Genomic DNA, 27114 nt, shown 5'->3' with positions numbered 1-27114 from the left:
TTTAATAAACGTAATAGGCACAGCTCAGGGAACTCATTAAGTGTTACATCATTTATTCTGTTGGAATTATTGCATTTGCTCCCTTGCATATCTCCCAATTCTATTGGTTTCCTAGGGACGCCACAAACTGGGTCACTTAAAACAACAGAAATTTATTTTCTCACTGTTGTTGAGGATACAAGTCCAAAATCAAGGTGTTAGCGGAGCCATGCTCCCACTGAGATTCTGGGTAGAATCCTTCCTTGTCTTTATCTAGTTTCTGATGGTGGCCATTGATCCTTTGGTGTTCCTTAGTTTGCTTGCAGCTGCATTACTTCAATCTCTGCCTCTGATATCATATGGCATTCCTCCTATGTGTCTCTGTCTTCACATGGTATTTTTCTCATCTTATAAGACACAAGTCATATTGAACTAGGGCCCAGCCTAATGACCTCATGTTAACTTGATTATATCTGCAAAGACCTTGATTTCAAATAAAGTCACATTAACAAATTCTGGGGGTTAGGACTGCAACATATCTTTTTAGGGACACAGTGAAACCCGTAACACCCATTAAAAATTATTTCCTGCAGGGTAAGGACCATTTCTTGTTTGTTTCTGTCCCAACACTTAATTTAGAGTCTGGCACAGATAAGGTGGCTCAGGAAATGTTTTCCGAATGATTGACCATAAACCCATGCTTTCTAAATCAAACTTTTTTTTATGTTTTATGAACACCAGTGCCTACTGTATGCAAAGATCTGAGATAGATGCCTCATGCTCTTTTATTGTATCAAATGCCCTAATTTTATCTCTATATCCAACAAATGAGAAAACTTAACAAGTCAAGTGACTTACTCAGATCTGCACAGCTAATGGCGGTAGAGCTGAGATTTAAACCCAGATTTTTCTGATTTCAAAGTTCAGATCGCTCCACTACCTTCTACTGCCTTTTCTCTTACCTCTGTTTCAGTAAAGTCTCTTTGTAAGTTCAGACTACCTCAGCTATGCTTAGGGCAACCCCCAAAATGGGTTGGGCTCATTCTTTGGCTCAAGTGTTAGAGAATTAACAGAACCCCTTGATGGGCATGGGGGAATGGAGGGTGGTGGTGGGGGAGGGCAGCATGGAAATGGCAGCGGGACTATAGATAGACTCCAAGGGGAAGGTGATTTAGAGAAGAGAATTAATTGGTCCTCTCCCACCCCCCTCCTCAGCTAAAAGGCTTCTTCTAATGCTAAACCTGGAAAATGCTGGCATATGTTTACTTAAGACTAGGAGATGAATGAGATTACCTTTTACTGAAGGCTTTTCATTGTAATCAAGGGAATGCAGAGCAATGGAGGACAGCGATAAGGCCCACTAGAAGCTGAGCTTCATTATTGATTTGGTCATGTCTTAATCAGTTTTGTGCTGCTATAATAACATACCACAGACTAGGTAATTTATAAACAACATAAGCTTATTTGGCTCATGGTTCTGGAGGCCAGGAAGTTAAGGGGCTACATCTGGTGAGGGCTTTCTTGCTGTGTCATATCATGGTGGAAGGCATCACATGGCAAGACAGATGACAGAGAGAGACAAAATCACTTTTTTTTTTTTTTTTTTTTCAGATATAAGGTCTTGTAATGTTGCCCAGGCTGGTCTTGAACCTGGGCTCAATCCTCTGTCTCAGACTTCCAAGGAGCTGGGACTACAGGCTTGTACCACTGCGCCCAGCTCAAACTCGTTTTTATAACAAACTCACTCTTACAATAATGAGCTCACTCCTGAGATAATGATATTAATTCATTCATGAGGGCAGAACCCTTATGATCTAATCACCTCTTAAATGTCTCACCTCTCTACACTGTTGTGCTCGAGATTAAGTTTCCAACCCATGAACTTTGAGTGGCACATTCAAACCATAGCAGTCAATGACAAACTCTTTGACTTTTGGGAAATCATCATCCTTCTGGCCTCAGTTTTATCATCTCTAGAATGAGAGTTTGATATATAAGTTCTCTGAGGTCACTAGTCTTGGTTTCCTCATTCTATAGAATCTGTTTCTGTTTCATAACTCTATTTTAAGGTGTTTATCACATTGCCAAAAAAAGGGAAAAAAGAACCTTCAGGATGAAATTTTTCTCTGCCAAGGAAAAGATTTTTTTCCCCTTTTTTGCATGCAAAACTCTGCCTTTCTTCATTTGTGGCTGTCTTTTCATTCTGGTAACCCTCACAAGTTTTCTCAGTGGCAACAGGCACTCTCTGGCATAACCAACCCTTCCTTTTCTTGATACCAAAGAGAAGGCTTTGCTCGTAAAGTTAAAAACACATGAATAGTGCTGGTAAATCTGTTATGTGCTCTTGCTGTGACTTGTCCAAACAAAGAGATGGAAGAGAAAAGCGTGCGCAGGTCCAAATTGTTTAGCTTGGGGGCAGTTTTGCAGTCCTCTTGCCAAATGTAAGCATAGTGATTTCACTTCCTACTCTGCTTTCAGCTTCTTGAAAATGTGCAGGCCCTAAGTGAACGTTTTCTGACAGACTCTTTCTTCCTTGGATAGGCACTGAACATCTTAAGTGGAAAAATATACCTCGTTGTTTATGCAGTTCAGGTCTGCCTCCACCTAGGAAGTGGTAAGAGTCAGAGGGGTAGAGAGTTTTGAACATTTTATCTTTTAGTGTCACTGCAGGAGAGATGGGTTGGCTTGGGAAAGACAATGTTCCTCTCGCCAAGAGTCCCTGTCCCAGCTGTCTCCTGAGCTGGTGAGTCTAGCTGCCAGAGGACCTTAGAGTTCTTCCTATGACTTGGAGTTAGTGAGCTTAATGTATATGTCTCCCTCCCTTTCCTTTCATAAGTCTTCTTTACATCTTGTTCCTAAAGAATCAGGGAACAGGATTTGGATATTCCATTCAAGTACCCCTTACTCTACCCAGACCACATTTAGCGCTATCAAATATATCCACAGTGTGGCTCATGCCTGTAATCCCAGCACTTTGGGAGGCCAAGGTGGGCAGATCACAAAGTCAGGAGATCATGACCATCCTGGCTAACATGGTGAAACCCCGTCTCTACTAAAAATACAAAAAAATTAGCCAGGCGTGGTGGCGGGCGCCTGTAGTCCCAGCTACTCGGGAGGCTGAGGCAGGAGAATGGCGTGAACCCAGGAGGCAGAGCTTGCAGTAAGCTGAGATTGGGCCACTGCACTCCAGCCTGGGTGTCAGAGCAAGACTCTGTCTCAAAAAAAAAAAAAAAGTGTATATACATATATATATCCACGCAGCAAGAATAGTACAGCCTCCCAGATTCTATGTGGAGTTGGTGATGGGGAATTAACACACCCAGTGGATGACAAGCAGTGTTCCAAGACCACTGGAGGCAACATAGCAGAGTGAGAACCATATGGACTTCATACCAGGTTTGAATCCAGTGTGTGACTTGGACCTTCACTCTCCCTCTCTGAACCTCAGTTGCTATATCTATAAAATAGGGATAACAACAATCACTTCCCAAGTTTATTATCAGAATTGCATATCAAGCACCTAGCATTACTGGGGATCAAGTAAGGGGTTCAATAGATTTTAGTCCTCTTCTTTGTCTCTTCCTCTCATGTATATATAAAATTTCACTTACTCCATTTGAAAATCCTAAAATATGCCTTTCATTTTCCCATTTTGTAAATGGGGGAAACTGTCTGTCTGATTCTCTATTGTATCCCAGGCATTAATCAGAGATTCTGGCACATTATAAGCGCTCACCAAATAGTTCAATAATAAATAAATGAATGAACAAATAAGACAGTCTTAGAAGAGTTAAGAATCTTGCCTACATTTTCACAGTTAGTGTCCCAGAAGAATTAGGACATAAGGCAGGGCATCACAGAAAAATTCATGCAAGGAGACAAAAAGAGAACCCAGAAATGGAAACAGAAAGGCATAACATAGTTCATCCATTTTTATGATTGAGAACACTGTGTTTCACAATTCTGAAGCCATATTTTAAATATATAATATCTGATCATGATTTTAAAAGCAGACAATAAAACCCCGAACTCAACTTAAGTCCTAAAATTTGTAAAAGTACAGACCTTAGTAAGATTCCAGCTTTCTTAAACAAGGCAGACTAGGAAGGGATGGTGGATGGTATATCTGCAATAATACTGCCCAGACTTCATGGAGGAGGAAAATCCTTCACCCAAAATGAACTGGCTCCAGGAACCCATCCTTGTCATTACCCTGTGACCTCCTGCAAGGAAAGAGTAATAGAAATTATCTCAGAAGGTAAGAATGAAAAAGGCAACTCATGGTTTTTGGAACCTACTGTGTGAGAGGCACTGTGCCTGCCAGGCACTTTACATGCATTGTCTCAGTTAGACGTGAAAACCTTATAAGGATCTTTTTGACAGTTGAAAAACCTGAAACTGAGAGTCATAGATTTTCCTAAGGTCTCACAGTACCTTGGTGATAAAGCAGTAATTGAGCCCAAAACTGAGTTATAAGCCTGTGTGCTTTTCACTTTTCGTATTGCCATATACCTCTGGTGACATGCTACCTCTCCAGAATGGGTCCCAGAGCCAGCAACAGAGCTTAGTGATTGGAGACCATTTGATGGCCCAGCAATGTGGCCAAATATGTTAGCAGGGTGGGAGGTAGGGTCTTTTGCAGTTACCTACTAGAACTACCAGTTGAGATAAACCTTCCCTTGGCCACTATCCAGAGTCCCATGCACCTGTGTGCGTCTTTCTCTTATCCATCCTTGTGTTAGCAAAAAAATGCCTCGCCCTTAACTGATTATCTCTTTTTCCTCTATTCTTGCCATTTCTTTTCCTTGATAATAGAGGTGTGCTGGATAATAAAGATGGGGAGGTGGGGTTTTAATATTCTGCACCCCAATACATCCCCCGCCAGCATTAAAAGAATCTATGAAAAGAACTATCGAAAGAAAATATATTGTATGTTGTATATATGAGTCAGTTTTCCATTATAATATAAAAACTTGGAGGGAAAGGATTTTTTTATATTGGTTGGCATTAATAAGTATTCCTTTGTGCTACTAAATAAAGAAATTTGTGTTAATAAATGAAAGAAAGCCATCTTTATCCTGCGGATTGGATCTAGTACATTCCCACCCACCACAACATAGAATGAAAATATAAATGAACTCCAGGGTGCTTGTTGGGACATTTGGATGCTAGTGCCTGCCAGGATCTCACCTGGACCAATAGGGGTCATCTGGACATCCCTGGAGAACTTGTATACGACCCTTTGAGGATGAATGTTTCATCATCTCCCAGCCTGACCAGAAGGGCGCAAATCCTGTCAATGAGGCTAGAGAGTCAGACTCAGTGGGAGCCAGAATTGGGGCAGTAGTCCATGGCTGGGGCTCTAGAGTCAAATGGCCTGGGTTTTAATCCTGTGTCTACCATTTGCTCCTGTGTGACCTTGGGAAAATTACCCAACATCCCTATGCCTTGTTTCCTCACCTTTAAAATGAGGCTATTACTAATAGTACCTACTGTCCAGGACTACTTTGAGGATTAAATGAAAAATGTACATAAAGCCTAGCACAAGGCAAGCATTCCTTAAAGGTTTCCTACTATTATCTCTATTCTTATTCTTATTCCTTTAATCAATAATAGGGTAAGAAAACACTTTTGTGGGGTATTGGGGGAGGCTGACATTTTTCACAGAGATATCTCTGACTGGAGCTATCCAATCGTCTCCTTTTTTGGCTCAGATAATCCTCCACTCTTCCCCTGCAGTAAGAGGTGATTACCAACAGGTTCTAATGCCTTGGCCATCAGCAGAGGATATGTGACAGTAGAAATCTGCTTGAAGAGTTGGTAACCTCAAAGAGCTTAAAAAATTCAGACTTCGGCGTAACGAAGCCATGATTTAAGAAACCACAGATAATGTAGTCAAATCTTCAGTATTTACAAAATTATTAGCTACTTAAGATATGAATGATTGGAATGGTAGATACTGGACTTTCCCATAGGGTCTAATTCTCAGGTTTCTAGGTAGGGATTCAAGCCTCTAGGAAAAAGGGAACAAGGATTAAATCCCATAGTCATTTCAGCTCCTTGTTGCTTCAGGAAACTCTGAGGGAAGGCCTATATCAAAACAGCCATCACAACCTAAGTTTTGAATCAAAGAAACCCAGGTCGAAGTCTTTTCCATGTAACTATAAACAAGTTCTATGACCTCTCTAAGTCTTAGTTTCCTCATCAGAAAAATGGAGATAATAATAATACTGACTTTACGGGATATTTTGAAAAGATTAAAAGAACTAAATGTGTAAAGCAGTTAGTATAGTTCCTATCATGGAAATCAATAATCATTAGTTCTGTTTTCATTTCTCTCCTCTGATTTTGTGTTGACTTTATGGTGTGGTTAAGAGACATTCTTAAGAAAATCAGAGTTCACAGTTTGCTGTATACTTCTGAGATGACTTAACCTTCTGAATGAATGTTCTCCTTTATGCCTTTGACTCAGAATGGTAACCTAGAGTTGTCTTTTTTAAGTCTAGGGGTACACTCTGGCCCTATGAGGAGTTGTGAAGGGCAGGCATTTTGAATCACCAGGTGCTTGGGATGAGCAGAGATGATAACCAGAGAACTAATGTGGTTTCTGAAGGAAGGTTGCCCTATTGTCTCAAAAATGATGTTGGAATCATCAGAAGACTAGAATGAGGCAGTAGGTAGGGGGTCAGAGAGTCAATGACTTCCAGCCAACAACAACAGGATAAGAAAGAACTCTAGCCTTGTGGAATGAGGCAGAATCACCATCTTGTTTCCTGGAAGGCCCAGAGACTGTGTCAATGAGGTTCCTGCTACTATTATGTTATTATTAGGATTAGTGTATGACCACCATGTGTGACTGTCAACTTGACTATTTTTCTTCTGTGTACATCATTTTTCTATTTATTTCCATTTTGTTCTCTCCTCGTATTTGGAAAAACATTTTGAAAACGTTAACCTATCCAGTGGTTGCTAAGGGAAAATGGGAAATAGGCTTTTATTGATGTTCCAGTCAGATAGGAGCCAGACATGGTGGAAGCACAGAAACACAGAGAGGAAAATGAGACTTAGAGGGACAGAATATGGCCCTTGGTACACCTGTTGCCTCTCATCTCTGGGTTGGGGGGTTCTCTAGGGTCTGCCTTTCAGATATGCGCTCATTCAACAAGTGTTTGTTTAGGGTTTCTCATGTGCCAGGTTAGACACAGGGACGCAACAGTGAAGAAAGCAGATATGGTCACTTCTCTAATGGAGCTTTGATCTATAGGCAGAGATAGACCATAATAGAATAAACATATAATTACATACTAAGATACACTCCATGAAGAAAACTATAAGAAGCCATGGAAGTGTGTAAGAAGGACTGGAGCTAGTCTATGGAAGGGGATGGAAGGAGTGAGTCAGGGAGGACTTTCCTGAGGAAGTGACATTTCACTTGAAAAATTACAGAATGAGTTAATTTAATAAAGGGAACCAGAGGCAACTTCTCAAACTAGTTGGCCCCTAATTGAAATTCATAATTTCAAGAAGCGAGTTGCATTTTCCAAGGTAGGTCAATCTTTTCATTTCTTTTTCAAAACGAATTCAAATGTTGCTTCTTTGTGACAATTTTTTCTATTAATAAATTTATTTTCATCTTTAACCACTGGGAATCCATTTGCTTTTTGTTGCTTATGCAGAGTCTATACTATACTACTAGTAAAATGCTGGGATTCAGATCATTTGTTTGACCAATGATTTCCATTTGTGACCCACATGAGCTCATAAGATAGCTGAGATCTGAATGGTTGAATTTGACTGCAGTTTGCCCAAACTGAACTTCAAGCCATTATGCACATCCACAAGGCTTCAGATTGCTGTAAACACGTCTACACTTTACATTTTATATAATGCATAGAAGTTTTTATTTCTTCTCTTAAAAAAATACTCAACAAAGTCAGTTTGAAAGAATGAATGGCCCCAAACACAGTATTTCAGAAGTACTTGCTGCAGGTTTGGGCAAGCCCTGTGGCCTCAGAGGCTCTTGAACATTTGAAATTAGAGAGCTTCTATAGTGACTGTGACCCATGACCATAGAGTTTTATTGAAGGGGATAGCATTTGGCGGGAATCATTCTAGGATGCTTGTTGGATTATCATCAGCATTGTTCAGTTTGTTGTATTCAATTTGATTCAGTAAAAATGTATTGGACACCCCCACTCTGTGTCAGAATGGGGATATGTGTTCTCATAATTATAACGGTAATAATTATTATGATTATAACAGTAACAGCAACAATCATTTACTGAGAACTCACCACAGTGTCAGGCACTGTGCCAAGCATTTTACATAGATTATCTCATTTAATCCTCAGAACATCTCTGTGAAGATGAATTAATATTCTTATGAAGAAAATGATGCTTGAAGAAATTAAGAAACGTACCCAAGGCCACACCATAAGGATAGACATTACTTATCAGACCAGGATTTGGACCCAGAGCCTAAGACTAAATATACTGTTTTCTTTTTACATTGGCATGTCATTTTTCAGATAATGAAATCATAACTCAGAGATGCTAAGTGACTTGCCCAAGGTTAGATAGACATTTAGGAGCCCTGTATATTTTTCCTGAAAATAATAATATTTATGACTTGTTGAGAATTTCCTGTGTGCTTGGCATGTTACCTTAAGGTCTTCTAACTCAGAGGTGCTCAACTTTGTCTCATGTTAGAAGACTCTGGGAATTAAAAAACAACAAAAAAAATCAATGCCTAGGCCCCATCCCAAACCAATTGAATCAGTATCTCAGGGGATAGGACCAGGGAATGGAATATTTTTTAACTCCCAAGGTGATCCTAATACACAGAAAGGGTGGAAAATTCCTGGCCCAAGTCTCACAACTCCTTCACAGGTGAGAAAGCTGAGGCTCATGGAGGTGAACTGTCTTGCCTAAAGTTACAGCAAAGATGTAACAAAGTCAGGTTTTAACCACTGGTGTGATTCCTAAGCCCACATTTCTTTGGCCCTCCAATCTGTCATCTGCATGACAAGTTTACCTTCCCTCTAAGTCTCACCTGGATAACTTATCCAGGTGATGTTCATTGGCCTTTAAGCCTATACTCAACATGCAACTCTTGTCTTTCCTTCCTTCCCCCTCTCCATTGCTATTCTCTTCCCCTGCCCAAAATCCCACAATCAGACTCAATCAGACTTCATGAGCAGGAGGGCATATGAATGAGTTGAGTTGATGCCCCTGCTTTAGGGTATGACTACACGGCTCAAGATAATGCCCACTACAGGCCTCCCGGTAGCTCCAGATCCTCCTGGCCATGTATCAACATTCCTTCCTTGAATCAACCTGAGAAGACAGTGGCCCTCAGCTTGCAGCACAGCAAATTACTTTTCTGGGCAAAATAGGAAAATTTTAAAAATGTAAAAGGCCATAAGACAACATGGAAAAATCTTAAATGCATATTATTAAGTAAAAGAAGCCAATCTGAGAAGGCTACATAGTGTATGATTCCAACTATATGACATTCTGGAAAAGGCAAAACTATGGAGACAGTAAAAAGATCAGTGGTTGCAAGGGTTGGGGCTGCTGAGGTGGGCTAAACAGGTGGAACACAGAGGATTTTTAGGACAGTGAAGTTAGTCTGTATGATACCATAATGGTGGATACATGTCATTATATTTTTGTCCTAAGTCATAGAATGTACACCAAGAGTGAACTCAAATGTAAGCTGTGGACTTCAGGAGATGATGATGTGTCAATGTAGGTTCATCAGTTGCAACAAATGTACCACTCTGGTGGGGGATGTTGGTATTAAGGAGGCTATACCTGTGTAGGTGATAGGAAGTATGAAGGCAATTTCTGTACTTGCCTCTTAATTTTACTATGAACATAAAACTACTATTTAAAAAGTCTTTTAAAAATGTAAAAAGCCAAGACTTGAAAAGTCAAATCAAACATCACAGGGAAAAAAGGCAAAATCATGAAAAAATGTGGTCAATCATTAGCAGAGCGGTTGAAAAGACATGCTCCAATTGCTTTAAAAATTTACAAAACCTAGGTCTCCTTAAAGTAGTTTAGCAAAGTACATTGAGAATTCCATGTAGTAATATGAAACATAAGTCCCACTGCTGCCACTGAACATGCTTCAGCTGGCTAAACCGAAGGAGCCTGACATTAACCCAAGGCTCTGCAAAACTCCACAGGAGAGTGCAGTGGAGACGCAGTTGCAAAGCTGCCCCAGATGTGTACATTTTCTGCTCCATTAAAATGACTTGGATGAAAGGCAAAGTACATTTGGCCCACAGAAAAAGAGAGTTGGGGGATGGGTGAGACAGGACAGTCAGCCTCTTCGCAGGCCTCTGTCTCCCCAGACTTGCGTCCCCTCCAATCCTTCCCCACAAGGTTTCTAGAGCAAACTGCCTAAAATTCAAATGTAACCACAAGCCTTCCAGGGCTCCCCAGAGCCAAACTGCTTTGCCATAGTACTCCATGTTCTCAACTCTATCATGGGTTTAATAACACCCACTTTAAGAATTTGGTGTGAAATAATTGAGATCATGTATACACAGAGCCTGGCATGCATGATTTATAAGCTTTAGAGAAAAAATAGGTATTACAATTATCATCACTGAAACCAGGTCATATGAGGAGAGACAGGTGAAGGAAATGAAGATGTTTGGGCAGAAGACAAACAAAGAGCTGGGAGACAGGATTCCAAGTTTTACCATGTCTGAAGGGCCAGGTGTGAGAGTCTTGGTGAACCTAGTATGGCTGCTACAAGGTTAAAGATTCTACCTCAGTGCAAGTAAAAAAGACCTTTCTAACACTTGGTAATGTATAAAAGTTAAGGGGAGCTAGTAAGCTTCCTGGCATTAGAACTGTATAAAAGGTGTTCTAGATGCCCATTTGGCAGAAATATTGAAGAGGGGATTCAACAATGATTTGGTTAAACTTGAAGTTTGCAGTTGCCTCTTTAAGTCTGAAATCTGTATTTAAACTATCTTTGCTCACCAGTCAATGAATCATCAATATCTTGAGTATCTGGTATGTGTAAAGCCCAGGGCTATGGTCTCCAGGTCAAAGTACTGTCGCTCGGTTTTCAGTAGGGTGGAAGAGGCGCCCTATGGCACATAGTAGGTTTTCCATTAAGCTGTATCCATAGACTGAATGTGTGAGTCACACAGGAAGCAGAAACTGACGTCTTTCTGGTGCCGTCCAAGGGTATCTCTTTAAGCATCCCATGCCAGTCATGACTACCCCAGAATCTATTCTGTGGATCTATGAAACATGCATTTCGATCTGTGTTCACTCTGTCAGCATCCGGGTCCATTGTCTGTTCTTTTCCTCTTTCTGGGTTATCGGAAAACGGAACTGCCTCCTTATAAGAATGATTTACAGTGACATGGGTAGGGAATTTGAACCTCAGGGTGCGGTGATATTTAATATGTTAATGAATGTGTCTGTCTTACAAGTGGTAGAAACAATGTTCTTCTGCCCTTCGATCACTGGGAATGGGAAAGGCAGAGTTGGGATTCAGCTTCAACTCTTAAAAAGGGGAACAGGCTGTGCAGAAGCTCTTTAGTTTAATTAGATCCCATTTGTCAATTTTGGCTTTTGTTGCCATTGCTTTTGGTGTTTTAGTCATGAAGTCTTTGCCCATGCCTATGTCCTGAATGGTATTGCCTAGGTTTTCTTCTAGAGTTTTTATGGTTTTATGTCTTACGTTTAAGTCTTCAATCCATCTCAAGTTAATTTTTGTATAAGGTGTAAGGAGGGGGTCCAGTTTTAGTTTTCTGCATATGGCTAGCTAGTTTTCCTAACACCATTTATTAAACAGGGAATCCTTTCCCCAATGCTTGTTTTTGTCAGGTTTGTCAAACATCAGATGGTTGTAGATGTCTGGCATTATTTCTGAGGCCTCTGTTCTGTTCCATTGGTCTAGATATCTGTTTTGGTACCAGTACTATGCTGTTTTGGCTACTGTAGCCTTCTAGTATGGTTTGAAGTCAGGTAGCGTGATGCCTCCAGTTTTGTTCTTTTTGCTTAGGATTGTGTTGGCTATATGGGCTCTTTTTTGGTTCCATATGAAATTTAAAGTAGTTTTTTCTAATTCTGTGAAGAAAGTCAATGGTAGCTTGATGGGGATAGCATTGAATCTATAAATTACTTTGGGCAATATGACCATTTTCACAATATTGATTCTTCCTATCCATGAGCATGGAATGTTTTTCCATTTGTTTGTGTCCTATTCTCACTCATAAGTGGGAGATGAACAACGAGAACACACAGATACGGGGAGGGGAACATCACACACCGGGGCCTGTAGGGGGGTGGGGGGCTGGGGGACTAGGGGAGGGATAGCATTAGGAGAAATACCTAATGTAGTTGATGGGTTGATGGGTGCAGCAAACCATCATTGCATGTGTATACCTATGTAACAAACCTGCATGTTTTGCACATGTATACCAGAGCTTAAAGCATAATAATAATAGTAATAATAATAAAGGCCAGGCACGGTGGCTCACATCTGTAATACCAGCACATTTGGGAGGCCGAGGAGGGTGGATTGCGTGAGGTCAGGAATTTGAGACCAGCCTGACCAACATGGTGAAACCTCTACTCTACTAAAAATACAAAAATTAGCCAGGCATGGTGGCGGGCGCCTGTAATCCCAGCTACTCGGGAGGCTGAGGCAGGAGAATCGCTTGAACCCGCGAGGCGGAAGTGGCAGTGAGCCGAGACCAGGCCATTGCACTCCAGCCTGGGTAACAAGAGCGAAACTCCGTCTCAAAAAAAAAAGAGAGAGAGGAACAGGCTTTCAAGAAAAAATGTGCAAGAGGTTTGTTATTCGTGCTCTCTTTATGTCCTTCTTTAATACATTTGTTTTATAAACATTTACTCCCCAGCCCTGTGCTAGGTACCTGGGATGCTAAAGTTACCCAGCCTTTGCCTCCCCTCAAAGAGCTCTTATTCTAGTGAGGGAAGATAAAAAGTGCTGGGACAAAATATTGTAGTAGAAAGAGATGGGCTGTCCTTGAGAAATGTGGGTGGTTGGGGAAGGCTTCACAAAGGCAATGACATTTGAGCTGATTTTCAGGGTAAGTTGAGGAAGGAAGAACTTCCCAGGATGAAGGCAGAAAAAGCACAAAAGCTTGGAACCTGCTAAAACGTGCTATCTTGGGAAATGTCAAATAGTTTAGGTGTCTGGGGTGTACTGTGTCTGGGAAGGTAGTAAGAGATGAGATTGGTAATGTTTTGCAGTCGCCCCCATTAGATGCAAAGAGGAGGTTGGCCATGGGCTACTTGAAATCATTCTGGGAACATAGTCTGGAGCTTCAAGGACTTTTGTTAAATACGGCCAACTCTGCGTGATCCATCTTGTGAATTTTCAGAAGTCTTGCTGCACATTACTTCCCCTTGACCACCATAGGAATGTATTCTTAAAATAAAAACTCACTGAGGATCAGTCCAAAGAAATCATAATCATGAGAGTAAATGTGCTGGTACAACTCAGAGTGGCTCCTCTTTTTTCCACAAGCTTGTGGAGCAAGATAAGACCAACGGCTGCATCAGGACAAGTGGTGGTCATTTTTGGCTGGTACCACGTAACCAGTGGGTTGGTTTAAAAAAATTTGTACTGACCTACACATTTGGATATGAGAGCTATATGTTGATGGGATTCACTTATATAACACACTCTCTATATCACAGTGAAATAAATATCTGCCTCATTGTCAATGCAGCTGATGTGAAATGTGAGCACAGTGCTTTGATTTTATAATGTTTAATGTTTTCTGATTATAAAGTAATAAAACATTGTGGAAAATAGTTACACACATACACACACACACACACACACACAATGAATACAAGGAAAAACAAAATCATCGACCACTACTAAGAAGCTAAAAAAATCACTATTAACATTTTGGTGCACTTACTTTGTTTTTCTCTTGCAGCTAAAGTTTATTAAAATGAATTTTTAAAAATATAAGATTTAATTGAGTCCAACACCTCCATTAAGCATTCCTCTATGACAATACTTTTCTCATTATACTGTCATTACTTGCTTATACTTCTTTAATACTCCTAGACTAGATTGTAAAGGTTGTGAGGGTGGGAAAGGTATGTTATTTATACAGTTATCTAATTTTGGCACAGGAACCCAAAACTGAGATTCAAGTTCTGGTACACTGACTTTGCAAGGCCCAAGAATCCAGGTGTTTATCTTTTCATTTCTACCACCAGCACCTGGCCCAGAATCTGGCAGGTGGTGTAAACTCAGTGAATACTGGTTGCTTGAATAAAGGAATGAATGAAGAGATGGATGGATGGATGGATGGATGGATGGATGGATGGATGGATGTGGGTTTTTATTCTTCTTTACCCAAAATTCATTAACTCCCTGTCAAGTGCCAGGTCTGGCTAGGCAACAGAAATATAACTAGCCATATTTGATACGAGGCATCCCCGTGAAGGTACTGACCTCCTCTGATGTGGGATAGGGTTCCTGTGAGTACAGAGCCCAATCAGCCCTCTTTGGCTGGTCCTCACGGCTTGTCTTGGAGGGGACCCAAGCCCCTCCAGGCTCTCTTTGGCAAGAGACAGAGCAAAGACCGCTATTCCATGGAGTACTATTCCTGTACTCCTCAAAGTGCTCCAGAAATCCCTAGCCTTGGGCCTGTGTTATCCAGAGCGCTCCTCAACTCCCTCCGCGACTCCAAGTTGTCCCTGCTCAGTGGTGGGCGTGCTGTGGAGAGGGTATCTCGATGGAGAAAGACCATAGAGGAGAGGGGCGCCACTGCTCCCTCAGATGAGAGCATCCCTTGACAAACCTTCCACCTCCCCAGCCAGCTGGCACAGCTGGAAATCCTAGATAAGCCCCAGTTCTGGTCAGAACTGGTTTGGCAGCTCTAGGGGAAATTTTCTGTCTGACTGACCCTTCCCACAGCGGAGCTGGCAGTTTTGCAGAACAAAACAAACAAACAAACAAAAAGAAAGAAAGAAAGCAAAGCAAAGGCGGGGCCAAACTAAGGGCTGGGAATGGCGGGAGGGAGGGTGCGGGGCGGGGGGCGTGGGTAGGGTGGCTAAATTTAAAACAGTCCAAACTTCTGCTGGCTTCCAAGTTTACACTTTGAGATTCAAACAAGATTGCCCCCACCCCTATCCCGCATTCATTCACTCATACACTTCTCTACTTGGCAATGCAGTTTTGTTGCAATGCAATTTGGCAGCGCGATTGTTGAAGCAATATAATCCTGCACGCAGCGCACCTTTTAATCAATGCATTTTTTTCCTGCAATGCTCTTGTTATTATTTTTATTGCAACTGAATCTCTGAACCCTTTTTCCTCCCCATTCGAATCGCGCTCCGGCTGTGATTGCTCGGGTCTGACTTTGCAAGTGGCAGTGCGCTTCCAAACCCCCCTCATCCGCCCCTCGTCCCCCTTTCCCCCCCTCCCTCCCTTTTCCGCGCCCAGGCGAGAGCAGCCGATTGGCAGAACGGTGCTTTCAGGAACAATAACAGTGGGGGGAGCCTGGGTCCTGGGGAGCTTCCCCTGCCCCCCCCAGCACCGCGGCGAGACTCGCGCCCCCCGCCGGATCCCCACCTCCGCGCCCGCCCCGCGGGCTGAGCGGCCCGACCGGGGCCCGCCCCCGGCGCCCACCATGTATGCCTTTGTGCGGTTCCTGGAGGACAACGTCTGCTACGCGCTGCCCGTGTCGTGCGTGCGCGACTTCAGCCCCCGCTCGCGGCTGGATTTTGACAACCAGAAGGTGTACGCCGTTTACCGGGGCCCGGAGGAACTGGGCGCCGGGCCTGAGAGCCCCCCGCGCGCCCCCCGCGACTGGGGAGCGCTGTTGCTCCACAAGGCCCAGATCCTGGCGCTGGCAGGTGAGCGAGCGGGCGGGGAGGGACGGTGGGACCCGGGCGGGGGCTGGGACCCCGGGAGGGGCCGGGGGCCCGGGCGGAGGGGACCGGGGGGAGCCACTGCTTGCTCCTTCCTGCCTCCTTCTCCCGTCCTCTGGGCATTTCATTTGGGAACGGGGTGTCTCTAAGAGGCCAGGCCAGTTAAAAAGACGGGATGGTCCCCTTTGTCTTCCCCGCTTCCCCGAAGCTCCCGCGCTGTCAGTCCGTCTTCATCTCTTCACCTGTGTCTGTCCTCCTCTTTCTGATTCTTTGTGTTTTCTTCGTTCCTTCACTTTCCATTTTTCTCCCTGCCTGTTTGTACCGTCATTTCTCTCTCACCTTCTCTTTACCTGTCTCCCGGTTCCTTCTCTCTCTTCTTTTCTGTCTTCTTAAGTTTCTCAAGCTGTCTGTCTCTCTCCCTTTAAGGCCGTTGGTACCTCCTTGGAGTGAGGAGCAAGAAGGATATTGTCCGATCCTCTAGGTGGGAGCCCCTCCTCACAGAGGGAAGCTATGACATCCTTGTCCCATCCGGGCCAACATTGGACAGGATGAGGAGGCAATGAACCTCAGTGCACTGGGCGCCACACCACACTCTCCCGCCCCTCCCTGGCCGGGTGGCAGAGGTAAGGAGGTAGAGGCCCTAAGGCATCCCTCAGCCTCCACACCCCTTTCTGAATCTCCCAGAAGGCTGCCTGAATGAGAGAGCTGAGGGCCAGGAGAGAGTTTCTGGGTCAGAATAACACTGGACCTCTCATCCCTGCTCTGCCAGGGCCCTGAGAGATGGGCTAAGGCAGCTAGTCTCATCTCCATTTCGTAGATGAGGGTACTGAGGTTCAGTTGGTGATAGGGAAAGAAACCAGCCCTTTATCCTCCTATGCTCCAGTTCTTCCTGCCATGCTGAGACACCTTTTCCTTTGTAAAGAGAAGACAGCTGTCCCTCTTTCCCAGCTAGTTCCAGGAAGTTTGAGTCTAGACAAGCAAGGAAGGGAGAAGTATCATCTCCGTTTTGGGGAGCAGCCTTTTTAGCTGCTGCTGGTAAAGAGAATGAACCTTAAAGTGGGCAAATAGTCACCCTGCCTTCTAACAGAAAGAACACGAAGGGTTAGGAACTGAATGAAGATGTTTTGTAATTTTGAGGCCTTCTCTATTTTTTTCAAGTTCCTTTGCTTCCTCACATTTAGCCTAAAAGATGAACCCAACATTCTCTCAACCCATAGAGACTTGCCCAGGGTCTCATCGCAAGTTAGTCTCACGACTCATGTTGCCTCTGGAAAACAGGTTTGCAGAAGTTGAAGAGTGGAAGAACTGGAAACTGACCAGCAGCACTGGGACCCTTTTTGACAGGCTCTATCCATACCACCTCCCTAGTAAGCCCTGGCACACAGGAGTGTAGGCCCACCCACTGCCAGACACCTAGGGCCAAAGAAACTGAGGGAGGGGAAGCAAATTTTAGAAAAGGGAACCATTCATAGCTGATTAGGTTTTATGTTGTTTGCTTACTTGCCTTTAATTACCTGAGGGAAAGGATTAGGAATTTATTTCCCAAGACGATAGGCTTGAGGAAGTTATAACTAGGTTGTAACCTTAGCTTCCCTTTTGCTAGAAGAAAACACATGCATGCTTCTTGATGATTGTATTGTACTCCTACATCTGGAAGGGTCCTAGGAGAGTAGAAGTGAGGTGTTAAAGAGAGTCAGTGATAAGTTTCTTAGTGTGTAATGGCTGTTTTCCTCTCTTGGAGGTTGTTTCATTCATCTACTCATTCATTCAGCAAACATGCATATACACTGTGCTTGACTCTTCAGGCACTGCAGAGAGGCCACTTAGGCAGATGGCAGCTCCCACCAGCTCTGATTTTGAAATTGACACAAGTCCTCAGAAGCAAGATACATGTAGCTGTTGGTCTGAGAACCATGAATTTTGAACCTGTAGACCGTTCATCCTCCAAGTTAGATCGTTGATAAATCTGTGAGGTTATTTAAAAAACCCAAGCATCATTTGGAAACTGGCAGAGTAGGTTCAAAGAAGTGTGCCAGTTTGAATTAGTTGAAAAACACTTCTCCTTACCTCCCTTCAGTTTTTTTCTTGGGAGGAGAAAGGGAAAAAAAAGATAACAACTTGAAGTTGGCCAAACCACATTTTGAATTTTGATCTCCTGGGTACCCACTGCCCTGGGTAGAGACCTGATCGAAGGGCCGGGGTGAGTTTGGGAATTCATTTGCCCTGGAATAACTCTTATGTATCTTCAAACCCCTTCTTGACTTAAACTTGGTGGCTCTGAGAATTGCTCACAGTGACTTCGAAGAGCTCATCTGGCATCTCCTATATGTAAGTACCACCGTGCTATGGCACCAGGTGTGAGGAGGAAACGCCTCAAGTGGGAAGCAGAGGTGGCTTTATGTTTGTGGATTAGAGATTAATTGATTAATTAATCTCTCTGACACAAATAGAATGGTTTCCAAGGTAGTTTCAGCACAGCTTTCTGGCTTTTGCTGAGAAGTATGTTGCTATACTGAGTGTTGGCCCAACCCAACCCAGAGCTGTCTTGAAGTATACTTCTTCTTATACTCAGGAAATGTCAAAGCTGACTGCTGTGGGACTTTACATTTTACTGCCCATAGTAGGTGGTTTATACCACTACTTATCAAATTACAATCCCAGTTCAAGGAAAAACAAAACCCCTTCCTTCCTGATAGTCTTGCTATATGCCTATGCATTATCTCTGTTAGTCCTCTAAGTGACACTTGGGTAGGTATTGCTGTGGTTGGTATTTCCATTTCATAGATGAGGACATCGAAGCTCAGAGACTTGCCTACAGCCACACAGCTAATAAATGGCAAGGCTGGAATTGGAACACAGGTCTTCCAGTGCCAGGCCCCCACTTGGCAGTCTCCTTTGTAAAGTAGCTGATGTTCCCATCAGCTACACAGCATGATTTGGAAGGAGTGAAAGGAAATGGAAAAACTGTCCATGAAGCTTACAGCTCAAGGCAAGTTTTCAAGCCAGAGTATAATTTTAGTTTCTGAGTTTTCAAGCCCATTCTGCTCTTTCTCCATTACCAACCTCCCTCTTACAGAGCACACACAGCTGTCCCCCACCCGCCTATCTCTTCAGCTGGCATTTGCTTGAATAAATCTTCGCTAAGCCTGTCCCTCTTGGAGGGTCCACATAACTCAAAGTTTGACTCACCTTTGACCTCTGTTCTCTCTTTACTCTCGTTTATTTGCCAAGCAGGTTGTGAAAGTAAGAACTACTCATTTGGAGAGCTCACCATCATCTAACTGCAATCCAGCCTGCTACTGGGGCTCATAGTGTTGAATTTTATGTTTTTTTTAGGAGGCTCAAACTGGTTTCTCTGTGCCTAGAGCCCTAAAATTTGAAGTTGTTCTATCTAGGCACCTGTGCTCTGTCACTGTTGTTTGAGTGTGCTAAATTTTTTTGTTGTCAGATGTCTCCTTACTGCTTTCTGTATGCCAGGCCCAGTGCTGTATTAAGTGAATATACCAATGCACCTATGCATCTCAGGTACTGTGATTGAAACGACAGCACGACCCAGGGGTGGCAGGCATTGACTTTTCATGTCCTGCTATGTAGGATTTCTGTGGGGGAGGGAGTGATGGAAAAGAAATGGGTATCATCCTCAGGAAGTGTGTAATTTGGGGACCTCAAAGTAAGTGCTAAATAAAGGTAGAAGCCAGGCACTGGGGGAACACAGAGAATGGACCCATTCAAGGTGGGCTTTGCAGTTTATCTTTTAAGTTTTTCTTTTCCAGCTCCACCATCACTGCCTGCATTCAGGCCAGCATCAGCTCTTATCTAAACTATTGAAGCAGTCTTCTCATTGATTAAACCGTGTCTCTGATCTATTTTCCCAATTGCTTTTAGAATAATCTTCTAAAACACAGTCTTAATTGACTGCTGTCATTAGAACCTTCTGCAGCTCCCTATTGCCTACTGAATAGTTTTAGTTTCTTTATTCAGTTGTAGCCTGGCATTCATAGCCCTCCTTACACCAGCTGTATCCCAGCCCCACCTTGCTTCTCCAGCCTCACTCTCTTTTCCCCTTTCCCTGAGACCTATGGTATTTCTTACTCTTCTGTGAACACACGCTCTTGCACTCCTTTGAGCCAGCCAGGATGGATTAATCATTGTCTGATATGGGGCCTCTGCCCACAAGGAGCTCACCTTCAGGTAGGGAAGGTAGACATGTGACAGAAGTTTGTGGTCCAGTCCCCTCCGCCTGTCATAAAGGAGTGGACGAAGTACATTGGGAGACCTTGCTTCAGTAGCATTCCCTATTCCTCCCTCTGCCCCCAAGAGAGACTCTCTCCCTCCTCAGAACTCTCTTTTCACTTTGCTTTTGCCTTGCTTATGGATTGTAGCATTTTATGTCTTGTTTTTATTAGTCATGAATGTGCCTCTCTTCCTGCCTGACAGGGAACTCCTCTAGGACAGGGGCCTGGCTTCCTTGTGCCTGCATCCTCAGTGCCCAGCATATAGTCTACACTGGTGTGCCCATGTTGAACTCATCAACTTTGGGAAGACAGGTGCATTTTTGTGCTTGAGGAGAGGGAAATAGGGGAGATAGGAACCTCTGCAGCAGCAGCTGGTTTTTCAGAACAGAAACCTGCCGTAGGATTTGAAGTTTTCATTCAACTTTGTTCATCTGGAAAAAGTCAACATTCTTTATCACTCCCTCAACTAGCTAGAAGAAACCCCACACTTGGAGGAAATAGCTTCCAAAGCCATGTTCTTATTGCTTTGGTAATTTTAGCTCATTCAGGGCTCAGGTCCCAGCTTGGCATTGTTAGTCCAAATAGATCATTTGCTCCAGAAATGCTTTGGAACTTCTACAAAGTTAGCAGTGAAGCAGAGGACTAGCCGATTTCATATGCAAAGATTGTTGCATGTCATCAGTGGGAAACTGCCAACAAAAGGATTTATTTTCTTAAAAAAAGTGAGTGAAAACTTTTAATTTAGGTTTTGACATGTTTTGCTGATATACATTGGAGCAAAGATTGGAAATTGCCTGCTGTCATCTGTTGCAAATTCTACTGGGATGTTAACCATTGAAGGTTCAGTCTAATGTGATTTCTCATGAGTAACAATCACAGATTTTTACAACTAAATAGTATGTGCTATAGAGTGCTTCAGAGTTCTGGTTCATAAGGAAAAAGAAAAAAATTGTCCCAGGCAAGTTGCTTTTTATGTTGTGTTTTGTTGTTCAAGAGCATACTAGTTTTTATTTTTAAAAGCATACCCAGAAAGTAGAATTCAGACTGGGGTCTTTGACACCAAGACCAATTCTCTTTCTAGTGTGCCTACCTGCTTTGTCTTATAAGTTCCTTAGGGACAGAAGTTGTGTGTACTTTTCCTACCAGAAGAACATTCATCATCTGGAGATATTTTCTCTGGTTGATTTAAGTTCCACAAGTATTGAGTTATACTAGGTGGTCAGTCTTATACTCCAGGGAAATGCAGGAAGAGGAATAAGCATTGTGTTTCCCTACCAAATATGTTATAAATACCTACCTGGTTCCAGGTTCAGTGCACATATTCTACATCTTTGTGAGATAGAGATTTTTGTTTTACCCAAGAAAAGAGAGCCATTCAAACAGTTGTTTAGTGAACACTGTAGGTGCCAGGCAGTGGGCTAAGTCTTCCCACATGGACTGGACTTGTGGATAAATATGAGTCAGTTCAGTCCAAAATTCTGAGACCTAAACTAAGGTGGTGGTGGTCATGGTGGACCTGAGATATTTTAAGGAAGGAGAATTCATGGGACTTAGCAACTGACTGGTTGTAATAATGTGTGTGATGATGATGTGGTGATCTGGGCCTCCCTGTCTCGAGGAGAACCCTGGAAGTGTAGCTGGTTGAAAGGGAAAATGATGAGTAGCTTGAGATCTGTCGAATCTTAAGGGCCTATGGAACATGTGAGTGGGTATGTCAGGAGAGTAAGTAGGCATGTGGTCTGAGGTTCAGAAGAGCATTCCAAGCCAAAGATCTCAATCTGGAAGTCATGAACTAAGGAAGGTTTGAACTTACAGTGGGAGAGAGTGCAGAGTGAGAGAAGTGTGCTAGGGCAGAACATCAGCTTTTAAAGGCACAGTTAAAGAAGAGCCTGAAAAAAAGGTGACTGGGAAGAAGCAGCCTTCCCAGTCTAACAGATGGATGTGGAATTGGGGGATAACCAGCAGAGATAGGTGCCCTGGAAACCAAATGAGAAGAGAGGTGTTTGGATCCTAGAACTCGGCTTGTTTTGGTTTCTTTTAACTATATAGCAGCTACCTTTTCCTTTTCACTCATTGATCAGACATAGGATAGGACAGCTAAATACATAAGCAGGAAAAGAAAAGATTTGCGTGGGATGATATTTTGGTAATTTTCATTTTCTGAGTTTTGCACCACAGAGGGAAGGATCAGCCTTGTTCTTGAAAGCAGCGTTGGGGTCAGAGAATGGAATTCACAGGCATTGGTGGGAGCAATATAACAGCAGAGAGAGCAGATAAATAATGGAAAGGGCTTCTAGCATGGTGCTGAGCTCCCTGTCACTAGAGGTGTCAAGCAGGTCAGGGGTATTTTAGGATGGAACCCTGCACTATGGGAGAGTTTGGTTAGATGACTTCTGGATCATTTTCTTAACTACTGAAGAGGAAATTTTAGAGAGCTGAAAGAGAACAGGCTTTGAAGTTACATAGTCTGGGTTTAAATTCTGACTGTGCTACTTAGAAGCTGTGTGGCTTTGGGGAGATACTTCACATCTCTGAGTTCCAGGTGCTCATCTATGGCATGGAGATAGTAATTGCCCACTGTGTTATTTAGCAAGATAATATGGAAAAATATCTGGCATATAGTAGGTTCTCATTAAATATAGGTAACTGTTAGGAACTACAGTGGACTAATAGGTGCTGAGAGAAGAACAGTGACTTTCTTAGTTGTGGGTACTGCCCACTGTGGAAAGGAATAACTTAGAGGAACGAGCACATGGAAGGAGCATACAAGTTTAAAATTTAACTTGCGTGTGTGTTTTAAGTCCTCCTGGGACTTGACCTAAGCATGAAAGGCTTACTATTAATATTTTCCTCCCTGTTTGTTCCTCTGCGACCCTATCCTAGGGGCATTTATTGCACTGGCAACAGCCCTGGTGAGGCACATGGAGGCAGCTAGACAAATGACTTCGTAGAATGAACTTCCCAGTTTTTTCTGTGCCCCAGTCCTGTACCAAGGCCAGTGAGGTGGTGGGAGTGAGAACAAGGACACCTACTGAAACCTGGCTAGCAATTCCTTCTCTCCCTATGTGGATGGCCCAGTAGGGCATTTCTTCAAACATGACCACCTGGAAGAATCTTCTAGCTCATCTACTGTTAACCCTACATTACACAGCTGAGAAAGAGACCTGGAAGTCCCTGTGACTGGCCAGCGGTCACATAGCTAGATGGATCTGTTAAGGTTTTCTACTGTAGTCTTCATGTTTTACAGAAAAGAAAATCAAGAGAGAAGACTAATCACCAAACAAGTTAATGAGAGAGGCAGGCCTTGATTTGGTGTCTCCTGATGTCTTTCTGCAACACCACAGCAGGGTACCCTTTTTTTGTAGACTTGGCTGGGTACAATCCTTGAAACTTGAGAATTTTGTCTGCCTTGGATTTTATAAAAACAAACCCCATCAGCCAGAGAATGCATTGTGTTTGTATTTTCTGTGGCATATCTGTTTTTAATGCAAACATAAAACTTCACAGGATTTTTGTATAGATGAAAAACTTTAAACTTATATATAGATATTTATAAGACCTTTATAAAGCATTTTATGTGTAACCTTTCAGAATTTCATCCTGGCTAACAAACTCATACCAAATTAGGCTCTCTGACATTGGGTTATTTTAATTGTCCAGCCTGATTATATGCCAAATGGAAGTTAAGACAGAGTTTCTCCCATTTTAATAATACTGTAAATTCTTCATGGGTAAATTCACTTTTGAAGACAGGCTTGCATTGGGTTTCCTGTCACCTGCTTGTTTTTTCTAAAACACCATTTGCCTATTACCAGCATGCTTCCTCTTTTCCCAGTAGCAAGTTTAATGGAATGTTTCTCCTCCTCAGATTAATAATACCAAGTTCTGCTATATTTTTGAATAGCAGTTTTTACCATATTTTTTTACAAGAAAGCTCTTTGTGGCTTTGAGTAGAGACCCTATTTGGGCGTTATTTAGAGCTTTGTGGCTTTGATAAGCCTTGTAGTTCAGGAGTTTGGCATCAGGTCATGTTTATATAGTGTTTACTTCAACTTGGGAATTCATCACAGTATTCTCTTAGGGTGTAGGCAAGATCTTGGGAGAAAGGCAGGCACTTTAGGAAGTTATATTGACATACTCATCATTTTATATGTGCCTTTTAGTTCATTTGAGGAAGTTACAGCACTTCATTATTTTTCGCTTGTTCCTGTAGGGTAATTAGGTGATAGGAACAGGGCCTGTATTAAACAGACTTGATTTGAAATGTTGGCTCTGCTATTTATGTCTTTATGAAAGCCACCTCGCTTCTTTGAGCTTCAGTTTCTGCTTCAGTAGAATTATTGTAGGGATTAAATATAGTGAGTTTGTAAGGAATGTTGCCCAGAGCCTGGCACATAGTAGGTGCTCACTCAGTATTTGTTGAATGGATGAATGCAATTAGCTGACATCGTAGTAGCTAGAAAGGAGGAGGAAAAGGATAATGCCCAAATCTTTGGTGGTTTTCCTTGCCCTGGACATAAAAGAGTCCAGAAGTCAAGATTGGTGATTTTATCTTCAGAGGCTGCACATTTATTTTTGTTTACACTAAAACTGATTATTTGCCCTTAAGGTTAAAGCAGTTGCACAGACCGGCTGAGTAGAGAGCTTTCTTCATCCTTCCTAGTTTCTTCTGTGGTTTCTTGGAATTCAAAGCCAGAAGCATATCCCAAAGTCACATTAAAAGGCCACGTAAAGTATTTACTGTCTTAAGGATGATCCACGCCACCATTCACCTTCATTCATGTGACCAGTCAAGAGTTATAGCTTCTTGTCACCCTGTGTTCTATCTCCTCCTCACATCTCATCCGTCTTCCTTGCCACTGTGACGTTAATCTTCCTAAAACATCTCTTTCATCATGTCTCAGTCGTTGTCAGATACCTGCAGTGGTTCTCTTTGCCATAGGACAAAAGCCAAACGGGTAATACACAAGGGTAGCCTAACAGCTGCTATTTATTGAACATCTATGACAAGAAAGGCACTGTGCTTGGTGCTTTTACACGCACTATCTCTTTGGAAAAGAGTTTATTATCCCCACTTTACTGATAATGAAACTGAGTCTCAGTTTAACTAGCCTACCCCAAGCTCCCACAGTTAGTACGTAGCAAAGCCAGAATTCCAAATTAGGACCACCTGATTCAAAAGACTGCACGGTTTTTGCTAGATACTGGGCCTCCCTCTGCCAACTATTTCTTCCATTTGTTATGATGACACTGAGTGTTCAGTAATCTTCTATGGATATGAGGTGTCTATACCTTCAATTCAGGATTAGGGTTAGGAAGGCATAGAGAGCAGATATTTGCACTATATAAGCCAGTGTCTCTCACGAAGTCAAACCTTGCATTTTGGTTGGGTTCTTGTCATATACTGGGTTGTAAGGCCCAAAACACAAGGACTACTTAGCATAGTGTTGAAACCAAAACAGGAACTTGGTAAATGTTCGCTGCCTGCAGAAAAAAATGAGCAGAGGACTTGGGACTTCCTGACCCTCACCCTGGGAACATGGGTCCAGGAAGAGACTGATAAGTATTAGGATGGAGCCAGGAGGTGGTTAACTCTCAGAGAAGCCTTGAAATCCCCCTGGCCAAGCATGGAGGCAGCCAGGATCCAGGTCAAGAGGCATGTGAATCAAGGTGCTATCTGCTTCTGTCCCTTTCCTGAACTCATTCCTGACACTTCAGAGCTTCCTGGACTATTCAGCCCACCTTTTCAAAGAACCCATTCAAGCCCTGAGGGTTGGCCACAACCTGTTTCTGTTGTGCCTAGTGATGGTTGCTGCTTTCTGGAGACTTACTAAGGATAGAGGACGTGGTCTGGCAAGAAAGCAGGAGTCAAGTGGTCTTCTGCCTTGAGCTTAGGCTGGGGAATTCAGATGTCCTCAACTGTAGCTATCATTCACTCATTCATTCAGTATTTATGCTGGCTCTACCATGTTCCAGGAATGTATTTAGAGGGCATAAAGCATAGGCTTAGGAGGCACGTAGATCTATAGCACATCTTGGCTCTGTACCTTCCAAGCTGGGTGACTTTAGGAAGAGAGTTATGTTTCTTTGAGCCTCATTTCTTCTTTTTTGGAAAAAAAAATGTGGCTTATAATATACCTACTTGCAGGATTGTTGTGAGGCATAATGTATGTGAAGATCTTTGTAGAGGTATCTGACATGTAATAGACATTCCACAAGTGGTAATCTAATTTTTTATTGAGGTATATTTCATTCAATGTGAATTTCACCATTTTAACCATTTTAAAGTGTGTGCAAGTGAGTGTTTTTTGGTATATTCCCAATGTTCTGTAACCATCACCACTACTTAATTCCAGAACGTTTTTATCACCCAAAAAGAAAAGAAATCCGTGTTACCCATTGAGCAGTCACTCTTTATTGCCCTTTTCCCCCTGCTCTTGGTAACAACTAAACTACTTTTTGTCTCTATGGATTTACCCATTCTGAACATTTCATATAAATGAAATCAATAAATGGCCTTTGTGTCTGGCTTCTTTTACTTTGCATAATATTTTTAAGATTCATCCACGTTGTAGCATGAGTCAGTACATCATTTCTTTTTATGGTTGAATAATACTCTGTTGTATGGGTATACCACATTTTGTTATCCATTCATAAGTTGATGGACAGTTGGGTTTTTTTCCACCTTTTGGCTCTTAATGAATAATGCTGCTATGAACATTTGTGTATGAGTTTTTGTTTGGGTATATGTTGTCATTTATCTTGCGTATACACCCAGGAGTGGAATTGCTGGATTATGGTAATTCTGTGTTTAGTTTTCTGAGAAACTGCCATATTGTTCTCTACTATGGCTGCCCATTCTACATTCCCCAACAGGAATGTATGAGAGTTCCAATATCTTTACATTCTTTACACTCATTATTTTCCTTTTATTTTTTATTTGAGCCATCCTAATGAGTATAAAGTAGTATCTCATTGTAGTTTTGATTTGCATTTCCCTAATG

General features: G+C 42.5%; 2 protein-coding genes across 5 annotated transcripts in view; both read left to right on the top strand.

The window, feature by feature from the left end:
* The window catches only part of AGBL4 (ATP/GTP binding protein like 4), a 1461703-nt gene that overhangs the window by 1199411 nt on the left and 235178 nt on the right, over positions 1 to 27114 (top strand). The window lies entirely within an intron of this gene.
* The window catches only part of BEND5 (BEN domain containing 5), a 50267-nt gene continuing 38129 nt past the window's right edge, over positions 14977 to 27114 (top strand). Inside the window, exons 1-2 of one of the 4 annotated variants that reach the window (XM_030823881.1) lie at positions 15497 to 15860; positions 16302 to 16498. Coding sequence is in view for 2 of the 4 variants with exons in the window: in XM_003259005.3 (XP_003259053.1) it covers positions 15635 to 15860 (226 nt within the window). In the remaining 2 variants the exon portion in view is untranslated. Of the gene's footprint in view, positions 15861 to 16301; positions 16499 to 27114 lie in introns of all 4 variants that reach the window. The other 3 variants (XM_030823880.1, XM_003259005.3, XM_012511540.2) reach the window with 3 other exon arrangements.

Source organism: Nomascus leucogenys, chromosome 12 (assembly GCF_006542625.1).
Source record: "Nomascus leucogenys isolate Asia chromosome 12, Asia_NLE_v1, whole genome shotgun sequence".
NCBI classification, from domain to species: Eukaryota; Metazoa; Chordata; class Mammalia; order Primates; family Hylobatidae; genus Nomascus; species Nomascus leucogenys.
Note: the sequence above shows the minus strand (reverse complement) of the source record. Positions and strands in the feature narration are given on the sequence as shown.